The sequence below is a fragment of the Oreochromis aureus genome, linkage group 1 (assembly GCF_013358895.1).
Source record: "Oreochromis aureus strain Israel breed Guangdong linkage group 1, ZZ_aureus, whole genome shotgun sequence".
NCBI lineage: Eukaryota > Metazoa > Chordata > Actinopteri > Cichliformes > Cichlidae > Oreochromis > Oreochromis aureus.
The window spans coordinates 3509904-3528373 of record NC_052942.1 but is presented as its reverse complement, the minus strand read 5'-3'; the positions used below and the strand labels follow the sequence as shown (position 1 = coordinate 3528373).

The following is an 18470-nucleotide window of genomic DNA, read 5'->3' as shown; positions in this document are numbered from 1 at the left end:
GGACAACCACATCATTGGTGCAAGTATAGGTCTCACAGCTTTATATGCAGTGGCACAGCTTTGGGTCCATCTTGTAAGTTTACGGCCATGCCAACTTTATTTATGAAACGCTATGTCCAACCACTGACCAAAGTGCTGGACTGACTTCATGGACAAATGCTAATTTACTTTGTACAACTGGCAATTAGCATTGATTATTCAGAGCAAACCAAAGCTCTCAGAATATGATGTAAGATTAGAAGGCAAACTAAACTTCAGCTAAACTTACTCATCAAAATGGGAACAAGACCTGCTTAGTAAAACGGAGCATACATCTGCACTAGTTTCTGAGATATGTCATTTAGTTACAGACAAATCAACATAAGAGATTTTAAATATTACTGCATGCAAACCTTTAAGGTACTCTCACTGTTACATATAGGCAGAAACTCTACATTATACTTTTGTACCATCCTGACACTCATGCTCTCCTTGTCATATATCATACGGGTTGCACCTGCATTAGCCTTTCTCCTTTGCGAGCCATATAAGCTCTGTGTCTAAACCTGCAGAGTCAACAGCACCAGTTGTTAGAGGATGTCCTACGCCTTCTCTGTGCATCTTCTGCACACGGTGGCTGTAAATACCCTCTCTTCAATCAGGTGGAAGTTGTTAATTATTTTTAACCTGTCTTCAGGTTAAATAATACTAGGAACCTCATTTACATGTGCAGTTCTTTCTGAGGAAATCCTTTTGATTTCTTGCTGTTAAAGCCTCTGAGCCTGTGCTCTTTTCTTATGAATAGACCTATGGCTGATGCAATGCACTTAAACTTAAAAGTTCTGACAGATGTGGAGGATGTTAATTAGGCAAGTTTTAGTGAATAGTTGCATGCTCTGATCAAAGACATTATGTTTCTCTTAAGACTGTGGAAAAGAATGGGTGGTGGTGAAAACTGAATTTCACTCCATGCTGTCCAAATGTTGTATCATCCAATAATATAATATAATATATTATACAGTTTTTATTGTAAAACAAACAGCAAATGTTTGAAAATACAAAATAAAAAGTTTTACAAAATAAAAAATGCTGTTTTCTTGCAATCTCTGCACAGAGTATTCCAAAAATGATAAACACATGAATCGTGGCTCTTTAATAGAAAATAAATGATCTTCTCAAATATATACTGATTTGTGTGCAATTACATTGTCCAGCAAATTGATGCGTTCTCATGAACTTAGAATTAATCAATTAAAAACACACAGGTAAAATGGTGGGATTGCAGATGGTAAATGGTAGAACGAGCAGCTTAGAGAAGAATCAAAGTATTTGCTTTGACAGAGGATTCATCTATTTGTTTCCAGAGCACAATACAGTTAGGCAAGAAGCAAGGCAACTGGCTCATCCTTTTCCCTCCCTCTAGCTTGTAGATAGTTTGAAGATAATAGTTTGTTTTAAAAATACTCAGTGTTAATTCTTCCCATAATCCCAAACATATATTTGGCAGGTTTAGAGTGAGACAAAACAAAAAGAACCAATAAAATTCCAATAATGAACTGGGGGGAAAAGGAACGTGTTGGTGTTAAGCCCTAACCCCGGGAAAATTGTGAGTTTTGCACTTACTATGTATCCTGGTGCACAGATACAAGTTCCAGTGATGCCATCACAGTAGGCTCCATTAGCACAAACACACAGCTCTCTGCAGCCCTCACCGTAGTAACCTGGTGGGCAGGTCTCGTCACAGTAAAGCCCAGTCCATCCCGCAGCACAGGTGCACTCTCCTGACAGAGGGTGACAGCTGAAAGAGCCGGAAGATTAGAAGGTTTTGTTGCAGTGTGTATATTGTTTTGTAGTTCTCCCATTTTGAACACCCTCAACACAAAGTTACTTTTATAGTAAGTTTAGTGGGAAAAGCAGAAATATGTGAAACAAAATATCAACTCCACTTTACATTCTATACATTCTACAGGGTGGGCCATTTATATGGATACACCGTAATAAAATGGGAATGGTTGGTGATATTAAAGTCCTGTTTGTGGCACATTAGTATATGTGAGGGGGTGAGAAACTTGTAAATAATTCATGAAAGAATAAAGTTACATTGAAACCAAGCACACCATTGTTTTTCTTGTGACATTACCAATAAGTTTGATGTGTCACATGGCCCTCTTCCTATTGAAAAAACAAAAGTTGTATCCAAGATGGCCGACTTCTAAATGGCCACCATGGTCACCACCATCTTGAGGAGTTTGCCCCTCACATATACTAATGTGCCACAAACAGGACTTTAATATCACCAACCATTCCCATGTTATTACGGTGTATCCATATAAATGGCCCACCCTGTAGATTATATTCTACTGAAGTGTTGTACAGTAAGAAAGCCTGAGCAATTATCCAGTACCTGAGTGTGTTTGTATGTATGCAGGGGCAGTATTTGTCACAGATGAGTCCATACAGGCCAGTGGGACAGAAACGATCCTGACAGCTAGGCCCCTTGAAGCCTTCATTACATAGGCAGGCACCGTTGATGTGGTAGCATTTGGCTCCGTTCTGGCAGTCACACTTGTGAGCACACTGTGGCCCATAAGTGTCAACTGGGCATTCATCCTGGCATCTGAGTTGGTTTAAAAAACATGGAGGAGTTATTTTCCAACATTCCAAGCCTCTTCTAAAAGTGCCTGGGATTTTTCTTTTTACAAGTTAGAGTGAGAGAAACAGTTATTACTGGGGCATTTGGGACTTCTATTGCTTTTAATCAACTTTGTTACCTGGAAAGAACACAATTCAGAGATAATAAATCGAGTTGGAATACACTCCCTGAGTAAACCCCACTTTTTCTTCAAAATATTGAGTTGGTATTTGGGAAAAGGTAACAATAGCTGTTTACACAACTTCCAAAGTTCCTTTGGTTCCTGGTAGGAAAATAACCTGGGACCAGAATAAGAGCATGTCCAAAATATTTTCAGTGTAATTCTGCAAAGAAAGCTAGTTTTCTATTGCACTGAATTTCATCACGGATTATTATTTCCATTATTATTAATCTGATTCATCTATTAAATTATGTGCTCTCTGTACATTTTGAAAAAATAATTGTCTAAAGATAATACATTAGAACACATGGATAAGAGACTGTAACTGTTCTGCACTTTAAATACAACACACTAAACCACAGTTGTGAAGAAAAACACATGTCTGATCCTAATACAGCAACTTACAACATGCAAAATTCTCCATAGAACACAATATATAGGACAAAGGATGTTCCAAATGGGCCTCACACACTCAAACATATGCACACACTGCAAACACCCACTGACAACTATGTGCACGCTGTATGGTCTTGTACGCCTGCTTAGAGGGCTTGTCGGAGGATATGTGAAGACCTTTCCACACGGTTTAGTTGCTGACTGAAACCACACCCAAACTGTTCATGTTAGGTGACATAAGCACATAAATGGAAGCACATAAATCAAACAGAGTTTTTACTGCCTCACGCATCGCTAAAAAAATTATCCTCAAGAACTGGAAGTCATAACATTGTGCATAACTCAGGTTGGTAGGGCCATTTATGTGGCTTTACTCGATGTGCTACTGTAACGTGCGGTGGAGATGAAGCCAGCCGCGGAGGTGTGCAGGTGGATAGCGAATGAGCAACGGCTTATGACTTTCTGTAAGTAGCCTACTCATTTATTTAAAGTATCAAAAATTAAAGTGCCACCTGTTAAGGTTCAGAATATTGAGGGGGAATCCAAAAAATAACCACAGATCCAGCCTGGTGCACTTAGACGGCATTTTAATGAACACATGTGTGAGTCCGAACGCTGTGCAGATTTCAGCGTCGAACTAACTACAATATTCACAACAAAGACTTTATAGGGTTGGCAGTCTTCCTGTTACCAGGCAGACTCAAACAAAGCATACGTCAACTCAAAACCACAATGACTTTTAACATAGTTTAAAACAGAACATCATCTTCGCCTCGAAGGCAGATGCTTCCTCTCAGCCCGCCTTCGCTGTCGCTTATCTTCTGGGACATCTGGTGTACTTCCTGGAACAGACTAACACGTACGCACCCAAACTTTGCAGTTATAAACTCTTACCTACTAAATGAGTCTATCTGTCTGTGTGTATGTCTCGTCTGTCTGTGCGCAGATGCTCTCTGCACCTTAGTTGACCTCAACTCAAGCAACCAGGCTAAGGCCATCCTGTGTGTAATGATCTTGACTTATGTAAAATATATAAAACAACTGTTTCAATCTAACACAACTACTTAAGGCTTAATCCGCAATAAATGCATAATAAACACCCTACTCTTTGGCTTGCACTCACTCTGCTTTCGGTTTCACTTCTGCAAAAGCATGTAACTTCAAAAACATGTACTTCCTGTCGCTGCAGCTCAGTTTTCTCACTCACTGAAGACTTCAGTGTAAGAATATAAAACCATTCAAAAACCTTTAAATTATAGATTCAACTCCACAGTTTGAAGTGGTTATAACTGAACCTGTAATAAAGACTATAACCATATATTTGAACATCTGAAAATATTTCTCCTCTCGATACACCTCTACCATAGCTGGACTGGCCATTGGGCATACCGGGCATTTGCCCGGTGGGCCGATGGTAATTTTTCGTTTTTATGGGCCGATGGTTTTTTATTGTTGTTCTTTTTTTTCCCCCGTAACGGTGTAAACAATGAAAGGTGGCGGATTGGCCAGATGCTGGCAGATGTGTAAAAATAACTCAATTGTTTTGTGGTGGCTGTGGCGGAGCTTCCACAGAGTCAGTAAAATTAGCAAGTGGTGGAGGCCAGCAGGTGGATGACGGAAAGGGGAGGGAGGAGGAGGAGAGACCCGAGGCGGCCGCTGGTCCGAGTGTCAGGTGAACTGAACTTCAGGTAAGAAGTTATGACCTGCAGTCTATCTGGGTCAGAGATAAACCAAGTTTAGGTGGAGTTTATTTTCGTTGTGCTGACTTTTTACAGTCAGTTACAATAACTTGTACTGCGTACTTGACGGAGTTTATATACAGCTGGGTGGGTGCTGTGATGTTACTGATAGTGAACTTTATTTTATTCATAAGGTTAGTTAGTAGAGTTGCCAACGTCTCATATTCAGAGAAAATATTACGCGTTCCGTATTGAGCTGAAAAGGAACGTGATGATCGGCGTTTCTGTCGCAAGTCCCGTCTCTCTTGTTTGTTTATCGCCCATGTTAAGAGATTTTACTGTTTTATTATACCTTTTTATAAAGTCTATGTTTTACGTCTTTAGCATACATACTGCTGCAGTGGAAAATAACCACTTTTGTGTAACCGCTTGTGAAACCTGTTTCAACTACTTTTAGAGAAAAACAGGAAACGCCTAAGGAACTTGAAACGAGAAGATTATGCCATATGCATGAGGGCGAAGACGTGCAGTAGAGTTGTCGAAAGGGGAAGCACGCCTTTACCCTTAACAGAGTTATGAAACTATACATTGTGTAAACTATACATTGAGTGTATAAATAAAGAAGGCGGACTACAGTTGTGTGTGAGTCTCACTCAGAGCTCTCACCCATGTACATGCCTTAAACAAGCTTGTTGTCTCTTTCCTTACTTACTGAAACAAAATGCTCCTGACATATTTTTTGGTCCTTCAGAGCCGGATGGGAAAATAACAACTGTTTTGTTGTGACTCCAAACAGAGATCTACACTGATTCCTGACGTCGTGGGGAGCCCGCACTGAAGTCTGTCGACAGCCCTCTCCAGGTAGAGGAAAAAGTCCAGAAACGTTAAATTCGGGTTCTGGCCAGTGTTTTTATCAGTGGTCCACGGCGGTGGGATTCAGTGGAACGATCTAACGAAACCGGCTGCAACGACGTTTCAGTAAGGTAAAGAAACCCACACGTATACACTCGCGTAAAACGTTGTTCGCCTATAGCACAGGCTGGTATAAAAGTGCAGGTTCGCCACCGCTCGGGCTGGTATAAAAGTGCAGGGATTTGCCCGCCTGAAGGGCCGGTAGACTGATCCACTAAAAGGATCTGCGCGACTGTATATTAAATGTTTGTGTTTTTTGTGTGTTAAGAGTAAATCATTTTTAACAGCACAGTACGCTGCTGGATTACTCTTTTGTTACTGTCATTTTATTTCCTGTCAGTAGCTAAAGTACTGGTGAGAAGGGAGAAAGGTCGTGTTTCATCACGTAAAGCTGACACCGCTCCAGGAATATCTTGGAGTTGAAGGGCGTGTCAACTACCACTCCTAACTCTAATACCAGAGACGGCTCTGCAGTATTGTTGTAATGGGTAACAAAGCTACAAAACTCACTGCTGACGAGCAGTGGCTAGAGAAAAAATGTCCAGGCACCGGACAAATTAGTGCATGCAGATGGAGGAACCCAAAGAAAACTAAATGTCCCACATGGGAGGGAAAATGTAGCCCCTCCGCATTGACAAAATTAAAAGAAACCCTCCAAGCAGAAATAAATACTGAGAAAGATCCAAAAAAGAAAATAAAACGCTCACAAGAACTGCAATATTTTAAAGCATGGAAAGAGGAGGAAGAAAGGAGAAGTGAAAATAGAGAGAAAAAACAAAAGAAAAAAGAAACAACGTTACAGAAATCACAGCCACCTCCTTATGTGCCAACACCGTCGGCACCTGAACCACAATCAAAAAATCCATTCACCACCCAAACTAACTCCTATGCTCAAGCTCAAAGCATGTTAAAAGTATAACTGTAGGTAGAAGCCCACAGGAGGACACAGGAAAATACCCATACGGGAGAGACACGGGGGGCAGTGTAGATCCACCTGGCCTCTCAGGTCTATTTCCAATGATAGCCACACCCAATCCTAGATATGGACAGCCGACTGGTGGTGAAAATAATGAGCGAGATGAGAATCCAAATATATTTGTTTTTAGACCATGGTCACAAACAGATAGACAGAATGTACTCAAAGATCTCCCACCTTTAAATGAAGGTTTCATACAGTGGAGAGATGCTGTCGAGTTAATTAGAAGACAGTGGTATTTGAATGGCCATGAAATGCTTCAGGTAATACAAGACCTGTTAGGATTAAAAATGGGAACAGTTAGAGGAGACTTCACAGGATCAGAAGAAAATGGTAGGGCCCTAGGTCCTAGATCTGCTGACTTACAAACTGCCATGACACAGCTGTATGAGCGGATTAGAGTTCGACTGGCTCCCAGAGCAGACTATGCTAAAATAGGAGAAGTAAAGCAGAAGGAAGCTGAAACAGCATCCGACTTCCTCGATCGTTTACGCCCAGTTTTTAGACAACATTCAGGATTAAACTATGAGGAAGGCCCAGACACCCCGTATCAACAACATTTAAAAATGCATTCCTGAATGGCCTTCTGCCACCTGTAAAAGCACACGAGAAACATTGGGTAACCATGAACATTGGATTATTGCCTGATGCATTACAATATGCAGAGCACGCTACTCGTGTGTTAAAGAAAAAAAATAAAGGGAACGTTTTTTCTGTGGATCCTGAAACAGGATTCATAGCCTTTGCAGGAGGATATAGAGGCCCAAGACAGGGACAGCAGAGAAACAGAGGAAGGAGAAGAGGAGGTTTTAGAGGTGAAAACAGAGGAGGCGGATATCGAGGAAAGGGAGAGAATGACAGAGAAAGATATGAAAGTGACAGAGAGAGAGATAATACTTGTTGGAACTGTGGTAAAGAAGGACACATTGCAAGGAACTGCAGGAATAGAGGAGAGAAACAGCAGGATTGACTAGGAAAGGGACAAGAAGAAGAACAGGCAAAGGATGACACTTTTAATATAGAACAATTAGTTCTAGATTCAGAGCACAAACCTACTATAATTATCTATGTAAATGGTCAGCCTATGACCATGCTATGTGATACTGGTGCATGTAGAACAGTCCTACATGAAAAACCAAAGGGATTGAAATTTTCAGTGGACACTGTAATTGTAAAATCAGCCTCAGGACATACAAATGTACAGCCGCCACCGCTCCACTGATACTGGAGGAAAGGAAAAGTGGTAGAAAATGCAAAAATCAGTGCATCTATGACCCATCCTGCCCAGTTAATTTGTTAGGCAGAGATAGTTTAGAAAAACTAAAAGTAGGAGTAGTACCTGGTGAGAATGGCATGCACGCAGAGTTAATGCTGTGTGAGGAGGAATCAACAAGCCAATCTCCTTTTTACTGCAAAGGAATGGTGAGCCCCATTACTACTGGACTTTAGATCTGCCACCATTAGAACCCTTGCAGCGATTAGCAGAAAAATATTTGCCACCAGACTCTCAACAACTAGCGTGCACAGACTATCATAACACTTTGAGATTTAAACAAAGCCCAGGTCCTGATCCTCCATATGACAAAGAAGTGCACAGACTAGGCCCACAAAGATTAACTTTACAACACCTGTATGTAACTAAAAGCGGCAATGCCGTATGCTCTGTAATACAGAACGATAAAACACAAGAGTTAAACCGAATGGCAAAACCACACGTCTCAGTAGCACGAAACAATGTCACTGATTGGAAACATTTGGGCCATGTACTAACTCAAGTAGAGAGAGATAGATATGAAAAAACTGAGGACACACATGAAGGTTGGTTGCAAGGTTGTAGAACAGGATGTATGAGATACACATTAGGTTGGGTAGTGACAACTAAACCTGCAACACACCTTATTGATTGTGCAGTCTCTCATTTATTAAGCTCCAGCATTGAATGATATGCAGTGACAGTGGAGACATACCCTGAGCTGAAACAGCTGCCTGAAACATTATGGTCCACAAGTCAAACAGATGTAGGCCTGATTAAAACAGCAGATCAAGTACGAGTGAAAACAACAACCATGTACAGGCCTTTGAAACCTCAGTACCCTCTTACTTCAGAAGCTAAGGAAGGCATCACACCAGTAATAACAGACATGCTAAAAGCAGGGATTTTAATAAAAACAACGAGTTCAACATGCAACACTCCAATATTTCCTGTCAAGAAAGCAAACACAGGGAAGTATAGACTAGTGCATGATCTCAGAGCTATTAATGAGATAACGGAACAGATACCGCCTGTTGTAGCTAATCCCCACACAATTTTGAATCAGATTACTCCCAAAGAACAATGGTTCTCAGTGATAGATCTATCAAATGCATTCTTTTCTGTGCCTCTACACCCAGATTCACAACACTTATTTGGATTTACATTTAATGGACAAAATACACGTACACACGTCTACCTCAAGGGTTTCAGAACAGCCCCACTTTGTATGCTGAAGCTCTACGAAAATCAATGTCATCATGTAAACTGCCAGCTCCAGGCCAATATTTGTTGTATGTAGACGATATTCTAATCACCGGAGACACAGAACAGAGTTGCAAAACAAATACATTGACAGTATTACATCATTTAGCCGAGCAAGGTCACAAGGTTTCTCAACATAAGCTGCAACTATGGAAAGCAGAAGTAACATACTTAGGGCACACGCTGTCAGGACAGGGAAAGAAACTACTAGACTCAAGAAAGCTAGCAGTACAAAATGCCCCAAAACCCCAGACAAAACAGCAAATGATGAGTTTTCTAGGACTGTGCAACTTTTGTAGATCATGGATACCTGAGTATGCATTAAAGGTACAGCCTTTACAGAATATTATTTATGGAAAAAATTTAGGGTTAAAAGATAAAGTAACCTGGTCAACAGAAGCATCTACAGCTTTTGAACACTTGAAAACCGTGCTGCAAACTAATATTGTTTTAGCTTTGCCAGATTATGACAAACCTTTCTATCTACATGTAGATGGAGGAGGAGGTTATATGAAAGCAGTTTTAACACAAACATTCGGTGAAAAACAGCGTCCACTATTCAATTCAATTCAATTCAATTCAATTTTATTTATATAGCGCCAAATCACAACAAAAGTCGCCTCAAGGCGCTTTATATTGTACAGTAGATAGCACAATAATAAATACAGAGAAAACCCAACAATCATATGACCCCTATGAGCAAGCACTTTGGCGACAGTGGGAAGGAAAACTCCCTTTTAACAGGAAGAAACCTCCGGCAGAACCAGGCTCAGGGAGGGGCGGCCATCTGCTGCGACCGGTTGGGGTGAAAGAAGGAAAACAGGATGAAAGACACTAGCATTCTATTCATCAAAACTGGACTCTGTTGCAGCTGGCCTCCCAACATGTGTACAGGCCTGCGCAGCTGCAGCAGAGGCAGTGCAGAAATCAGCTGACATTGTTTTAGGACACACTCTGATAGTTAAGGTACCACATGCAGTAACCTCAATACTGCTACAAGCAAATCTGTCGTACCTTACGCATGCCAGACAACTATCATATGTGGGAATTCTGTTGTCACAATCTCACATAACGATAGAAAAGTCTGGACAGCTGAATCCAAGCACACTTTTAGCTACACCGAATGATGGTCAACCGCACTGTTGTATGCAGAAGTTAGATGAGGAAACGAAACCACGAGCTGACATTTATAGCACACCACAGCCTGGCTTCCTTGACATTTTTGTAGATGGCTCAGCATCTAAAGATAGTTTTGGTCGGAACTGTGTAGGCTATGCCGTGACAACTAGTGACACCATAATAGAAGCAAAACCATTAACTACCTCACACTCAGCACAAAGTGCAGAACTAACAGCTGTGATAAGAGCATGTGAACTACATAAGGAACAGAATATCAACATTCATACTGATAGCCAATATGTCTACTCTGCTGTACATCATTTTGCCAAGATATGGCAGAATAGAGGTATGGTGACGTCAACAGGACGCCCAGTTCAGCACGGAAGTCTACTTAAAAGACTGCTAGAAGTAATAACCTTACCGAGTAAACTAGCTTTATGCAAATGTGCTGCACATCAGACGGATGTGTCAGACATAACAAAAGGAAACAACTTTGCAGACAAAGCAGCAAAAGCAGCTGCGAACAAAACAGAAAGTGCACTAATAATGGAAACAAACGCACAGATACCAATAGACATACTGAAAAATGAACAAAAAGCAGCTCCATTAAATGAACAAAAGAAATGGTTAAAATGCGGAGCAATTTTACAAGATGACCTAATGATGTGCGACGGAAAACCAATACTACCGAAGTCGTTACATAAAACAGCGGCCCTGGTGACACATGGAGTTACTCATGTGTCAACAGGAGGATAGTAACTATAGTCACTAAACACTTCTACACTATAAATTTTGAAACTTCAGCAAAAGAATTTGTAAGAACATGCATGACCTGTCAAAGACATAACTCACAAGGGAATTTAAGACCCAGAAGAGGTCATTTCCCTACACCACCTCATCCTTTTTATACAATACACATGGATTTCATTGAACTAAATGAATGTCAAGGCTCAAAATACGCATTAGTGATCATAGATGTATTTTCAAAATGGCCTGAAATCTATCCAGTAAAGAAAGCAGATGCCATTTCAGTTGCTAAATGTCTGTGTAATCACTTCATTCCAACCTATGGCATCCCAACTCTGATAAGATCAGACAATGGGACCCATTTTGTAAATGATGTAATTAAAAAAGTCTCAGAAGCACTAGGATTTAATATCAAAAACCACTGTGCCTATCATCCACAAAGTGCAGGATTAGTAGAAAGAACAAATGGCACAATCAAGCAGAGACTTAGGAAGTGTATGGAAGAAACAGGAAGACCGTGGCCTGAATGTGTAGGCCTGGTAAAAATGTGGATGAGATTAACACAAGGATCTCAGAAGCTCACACCGTTTGAGATCATCCATGGTAGACCATTTCCACTACCTATAACGAGTGAACCTTTAACTAAATCTTCTAGAGAAACCACATTAGCAGAATGGATGACTAAACTGCTAGAAAACAAAGAAATCGTTCTGAATAATAAACTGCCAGAGGACTTTTCTCCAGTGTCTTGCAGGTTGAAACCAGGTGATTGGATCCTAATCAAGGTGCTCCAGAGGAAAAATTGGAGTTCACGCCGTTGGGAAGGACCATACCAAGTGCTTCTAACCACTCCCACAGCATGTAAGATCGCGGAGCGACCATCCTGGATACATCAAAGCCACTGTAAGAAAGTGAGTGAGACCATAGACTAATAGACGCCGATTCCCCTACCTTCTGGTGATCCATAAAGTGGAGAAAGGGCCGATTGAGTATACCCCGCCCTTTACTTCTTGCTTGTGGTCTACTCACCAGAGGAGCTAGGTGTATCAGGTCATCATGAAGCTGCTTTTGATCTCATTGACATTGGCAGCCCTGGTCGCAGGATGTCTAATACTGCTCAAGAAGAACGATGGACCTCGCAAGAAAAGAGCCTGGACACATGATAATTCACATCATTATGCTATGACACAGGAAAACATCCACCCCTGGATGAACAACGCATGGTATCGATATATACATGACAGCACACCCAGGAAAGATTGCTATGTTTGCTCCCATATGCCCCCAACGACACAATATGCCACCTTGTATGCGCTGAAGGCAATGAACATAACTCAGGCAAAGTGTGCCGCCGTAGTTATGCCAGCCTTGGGTATCAATACCAGGGAATTGTGATCAACCATGGTGAACCTTTCCAGATAGGATTACGAAATGGCACATGTGACGAATGGTTCTGGGTTGACTTGAAAGTGAAGCACAGGAGTAAGGCTGGATCATTCCTAGTCTTTCTCGAAAACAATGGGAATTGGAACCACACCCTATGCTACCGCCAAGAGAACGGATCCACGCCAATGGGAAACACCACCAACTGCAAAGCAGTACAGACACACGCTCCTGGAGGACCAGTGATGAGCAGCAACATCTCGAATGGCACCTATTGGGTGCAAGGAATGGCCTGGCTCTGTGGCCAACGAGCCTATTTTATTCTTCCTAAGAATTGGACAGGTCAGTGCGCCCCCATTTTCATATCTGACCACACTTTTAAAATAACCGTAGACGCCACGTCCGATAACAAGGAAAAGACGAAGCACCTCAGACCCCAAGCTGCATGATTCCATATGGGGTTCCGATGTCCCAGAGGAATTTAAACTTTGGACTGAAAGACAAAAGGTTGCTCACGCACTTTTCCCATGGGTGGGAGTAGGAAAACACGCTTTAAGAATAGAGACTCTAAATTACCGTTTCGGACTGTTTCTGAATGCTTCCTGCAAAGTCAACAGCGAACAGAACGAAGAAATAGACGCTCTCAGGATAATGGTTATGCAACATCAGGTGGCGCTTGATATTGTGTTAGCAGAAAAGGGAGGTTTATGTGTACTTTTTAATACTACTTGTTGTACGTACATACCTGATAACATACATTCTAGTAACATGACAGATGCTTTAAAAATTTTAAAACAGCTCCAGAACGTGCAGTCAAAGGAATATGTAGATGGAGGCACTGACTGGCTGAGATGGTTATTAAGTGGCTCATGGACTGTTTTGTTATACAAGGGTCTAATAGTCGTAGGAATTTTACTCCTGTTATTTTGTGTATTTTCAACATGCATTCTTCCATGTTTAAGGAAAATGATTACTAAGATGATTTTTACATCATTAACGGCTACGTTTCAGTATCAATGAATGAACACAATGATGAGGATGATCCCGATGGAGATGATGATTTTGTGTAAAGTGTTGTAATTATTCATAAACTATGGTTCTAATGATGAAGTGATCGAAAATGTGAAAACAAGAGGTCATATTCTGATATGTGAAAAACCATGATTATGTACACTGCTAAATTCGTAAAAACAGGAGGGAATATGTTAAGAGATTTTACTGTTTTATTATACCTTTTTATAAAGTCTATGTTTTACGTCTTTAGCATACATACTGCTGCAGTGGAAAATAACCACTTTTGTGTAACCGCTTGTGAAACCTGTTTCAACTACTTTTAGAGAAAAACAGGAAACGCCTAAGGAACTTGAAACGAGAAGATTATGCCATATGCATGAGGGCGAAGACGTGCAGTAGAGTTGTCGAAAGGGGAAGCACGCCTTTACCCTTAACAGAGTTATGAAACTATACATTGTGTAAACTATACATTGAGTGTATAAATAAAGAAGGCGGACTACAGTTGTGTGTGAGTCTCACTCAGAGCTCTCACCCATGTACATGCCTTAAACAAGCTTGTTGTCTCTTTCCTTACTTACTGAAACAAAATGCTCCTGACAGCCCACTTTGCGCCAGAAAGAGGAAACCAGCGGATGTCGCGCTAAACAACAGCAGCACATTTAAGCTTGATAAGTTGTTGTTAGAATTTATTTAATATTACCTTCTAGTATCAGCTGATGTTTGCTGGAGCCACAGCTGTAAAGCTGCTGGTCATGAAGATGAAACCAGGAGATGTCCTTACTGAATCATCAGAGCTGAACAGGTGATGGAGAAACAGGTTTACCTTTTAGGTGACATGAATGAGTTGAAGGGAAGTTATGAACTGTTTCTGAGAGACAAATAACACCAGGATCCTTTTCTACGTAGCTGACAGCTGGTAACTGTGCAGGGGCGGGTCTAGCAAAGTGTTGCCAGGGGGCCAGGTAGGGCATTAACAGGGAAAGGGGGACACAAAAAAATACTTTTCTATCATATTCTCATTTAAAATTTAAATTAGCTTTAAACAAATAATTATCTGAATCTTACAACCAAAGTTTTCATCTGATGTAAAATGTATAGAAATCCATTATTGTAAATAGTAAAATTTTTTTGAGGGTCCCAACATAATTCCTTCAGAAGTAGCTAAGTACTGTATATGATGCCAGTATTTTCCCCCATTTTCTAGATTCTGTACCAGTACTGTGTGTAAAATGCCATCAAAAAGTCAATTAAGTTTTATTCTTTCTCACCTGTCTTTCTGTCTCCTTTCACTTTTTAAAGGTTGCCAAGTTAGAAAAAATATTTTTGCCCTGCCATGCTGTTTATTGATGTGGTAAATAAATAGTTTATGAAAATATCACTAAATCTGTCATTTATCAATTTTAATATTCAGTAATGATCATGTCTCACCTCTAGTCTTCTCTGTCTTAATTTCAGGTTTCCACCATGTGTTGTTGATAGTTCAGGAGGTTAACTCGACCAAGGAGTCTTTGGGTTTCGGCTAAGTACTGTTTACAGTACCAGAATAGGGAGGTGTAGGTATAAGTTTATTAGATTGATACATATACCAACAAGACAGTGTACATCACTGTCACAAGGACGTTTGTTTTCATTCAAAGGCTTTATGGTTTTTCCTATAATACCTGGTGGGCCGGTCTCTAGTCAAAATGCCCGGGCTGATTTTTTGTCCCAGTCCAGCCCTGACCTCTACCACACCTTACCTGAGAGCACACTAGTCCGCGTACACACAGAAGAATCCATTACAGAGAGAGTGCGAAGAAGAACAAAAAGGGAGTGACACACCAGTCATGAGATAGGAGGCGCCACCATGCGGCAATACACGGCATTACAACGGCTGCTGTTACACTACACCAGGGGTCCCCAACTCCAGGCCTCGAGGGCCGGTGTCCTGCAGGTTTTAGATCTCACCCTGGGTCTACACACCTGAATCAAATGATTAGTTCATTACCAGGCTTCTGGAGAACTTCAAGACATGTTGAGGAGGTCATTTAGCCATTTAAATCAGCTGTGTTGGATCACAGACACATCTAGAAACTGCAGGACATCGGCCCTCGAGGCCTGGAGTTGGGGACCCCTGCACTACGCAGTGACCCACCTCTCCTTTTTAATTACACTACAGCCGTTTCATGATATATCGCCATACACAACAACGATAGGCGACCTTCTAATTTCCCTGTTAATACAGGCAAGTCCACAAAATGAGGAGCTCCTGGTCTTCTGGCCAGCACTAAAGCCTCCAGTTCATCTCAGGTTGTGGCAGCACTTGAGGAGGAACAGTATGAAAGTAAATATGGTGCAAAATGTGAGAACTTGAAAACTAAAGTGTGAGAATGTATAGGAAAAAAAATAAGCTTCACACACTTGTGTTTATCATTTAAAGTTAGATTAATATTTACACAAATATACAGAGAGCTGCAAAACTTGTAATTCAATCATTTTAATTTTTTTTTACTACTCACAAGCACCACTCTGTGATTACAACCTCTTAAATTAGTGAATACAACTGTTCACTTGCACTGATGACAGCTATAGCTGAAACGTATTCATGTTGCTTAAAAGTAAACACTCAGTGAGTGCTGGCGTTTTGTTTGTTTAAAGGATGGATAAGGGTGTAAGATATGGAGTTAAGCACACAGCTTTTTGTATACTATCAAAGTGGATCAAGTCGAAAACTCTATCTCAGATGTAAGCACTACAACTCTGCTTTATAGTCTCAATTTTCAATAAATGATTACTGTATGTGATGATGGCAGGGAAAACTCTTCTTATGATGTCTAAAAGCCTTTCTCAAGGTCTATAAAAGTATGTTTGCTTTTATAAACCTTGAGAAAGGAAGTGAACTCCAGTTGCTCTTAACGGTTAACTTCCATGCTTTTCACTTTCTTCAGTGTGTAATTGAATAGGAGAATTACAAGCAACTACTAAAAAGTTTGGACAAAAGATCAAGTATCTCGGAATTTAAAATAATGATGCACAAAACCTTGTGGGGCAAAAAAAGCCAGGTATTCTAACTATGATACACTGTTGAAGGTAAGAACACTTTAAACAGCATTTAAATAGATTTGCAGACTCACTCTTTTAGCAGTTTTAAATTGCAGTTTGAATACAACACTCCTGTAATAAAGCCTCCCTTTACAAACAGTTTTATTGCATTCTGTTTTAGAGAGTTGTTAATTAAACCAAAAACCTTATATTTAATAACTATAAATATACTCTATATATTTATATTTAAATTTATTTATATTTACTCTATAACTATAAATATGAACACATGACTTTCTAGCAGGACGGCTGTACAATATTAGAGACAGACCTCATAACCTGCTAGCTAAAGATGGCATGCTTTCATGTTTGAGTTTCTTGAAAAATGTACAGTGCTTTGCCAAAAATGGGAAATAGAATCATAATGTAGTGTTCTGTGTCTCAAATTGCTACATCCTTGTTTTATTTTCAGTAGTATTCCTGGGTATGTGCAGAGCCGGCCGAGTGAACTGATCTTTTTCTGGAGTAAAAAAAAAAAAAGAACAAAACTTTTCTTCACAACTATTGATTTAATGTTGAGTTTCTGGAAGAAATCCAATTTCAAAAATATACCTACAGTATTAATCAAAATTCCTTATCAAATGTCTTTGAATTAGTCAGTGCCTAAGAGTCTGTTGCTGTTAGTAACTATGATTAACTGTAGTTGCTGTGTAGTAAGTTTCTTAGCTTCTCCGTGCCGAAATGAAAAGGATTTTTCTGTGAAAACACTTCTTTACCTGACAGTGTAAAGCTGATCTAAGACAACTGTACCAGCTGGTAACCGTGGAACTGGGAGCATCTCGCTCTGGGGCTGCTTGCAGTCAGGGGTACTTTTACATTGAACAGAGTGGATACAACAATGAAAGAAGCAGACTACCTCAGATTTCTAAACATTAATTCTTGTTGTGAAATGGGTAAGACATGGCAATAGGTGGATTATGCTTAAAAGTCAGGGGTCAAGTAAACAAACATTTAATTGAACTCTCAGTTTTGCATAGAAGTGTTGATAAATATCCATGAATTACGGCAACAAGAATTACAGCAGACGCTCAGCTACAGTAGTCTCGAGAAAAGGCACAACTTGGTACATTAATGGAAACCCCAAATTGATTTGTAGTCCAAACTAAGTTTTAATATTTTATACATTTAAAGTTCAAATTTATACATTTGCACTACAGTTTTATATTTTTAAACCTGTATTTGTGCAATCATTTTGAGCCAGAAAAAGAACACTTAAAAGTCCAGTGTTTCCTCTGCAGGTTTGTAGGGTTTCCTTTTAATCATTTGCTAAATACTAACATTCACAAGCTACAGGATACAGCTTTCAAATGAGGTGGCATACAATAATTTTGGCATTGCAGTTTTTCTGCAAAATTCTACAAAAATGATCGAATGTTAATGCAACAAAAACAACAATGCCGTCCCACGACGGGTTGCTGGTGAATTGGTGGATATTAAGAGATTAACAGCCATGAATTAATTAAATTGTTGTTTAGAATAATAATGGCCAGAATACTCACTATACTCTGAGTTATAACTTAAGCAAAGAATTGTCAGTCTGGCTTTTACTAATATAAATAAAAACTGAATGGCAGTACTCTCAAAGAGAGTGTTACAAAAGAGCTCCAGCATCAGATAGACTCACACCATACAAGGTCAACAAACTTCATCATAAGACCCTGAGTGGTGCGCTCAAGGTGAAATCTTACAAAGTAGCTGAATGGACTCTAATAAGAGTGGACTGTATAGAAAATTCTATAAGCTGAGTCAAGGCTGAATTTAGGCCTGCTGCATCATTCTTAACACGTCTACAAGTTGAAACCATTAAGAAACAGACAAATCACTCAATTAAAATGGCTCGGTGAGGATTTCTGTTT

The 18470-nt window shown here is 40.1% G+C and overlaps 1 protein-coding gene across 1 annotated transcript in view; it reads right to left on the bottom strand.

Moving 5' to 3' along the window:
• LOC116334301 (multiple epidermal growth factor-like domains protein 11) overlaps positions 1-18470 on the bottom strand; it is a 230030-nt gene that overhangs the window by 44200 nt on the left and 167360 nt on the right. The window contains exons 11-12 of the mRNA XM_039621112.1: positions 2384-2596; positions 1603-1777 (exon numbers count right to left, since the gene is read on the bottom strand). Coding sequence (XP_039477046.1) covers positions 1603-1777; positions 2384-2596 — 388 coding nt within the window. The remainder of the gene's footprint in view (positions 1-1602; positions 1778-2383; positions 2597-18470) is intronic.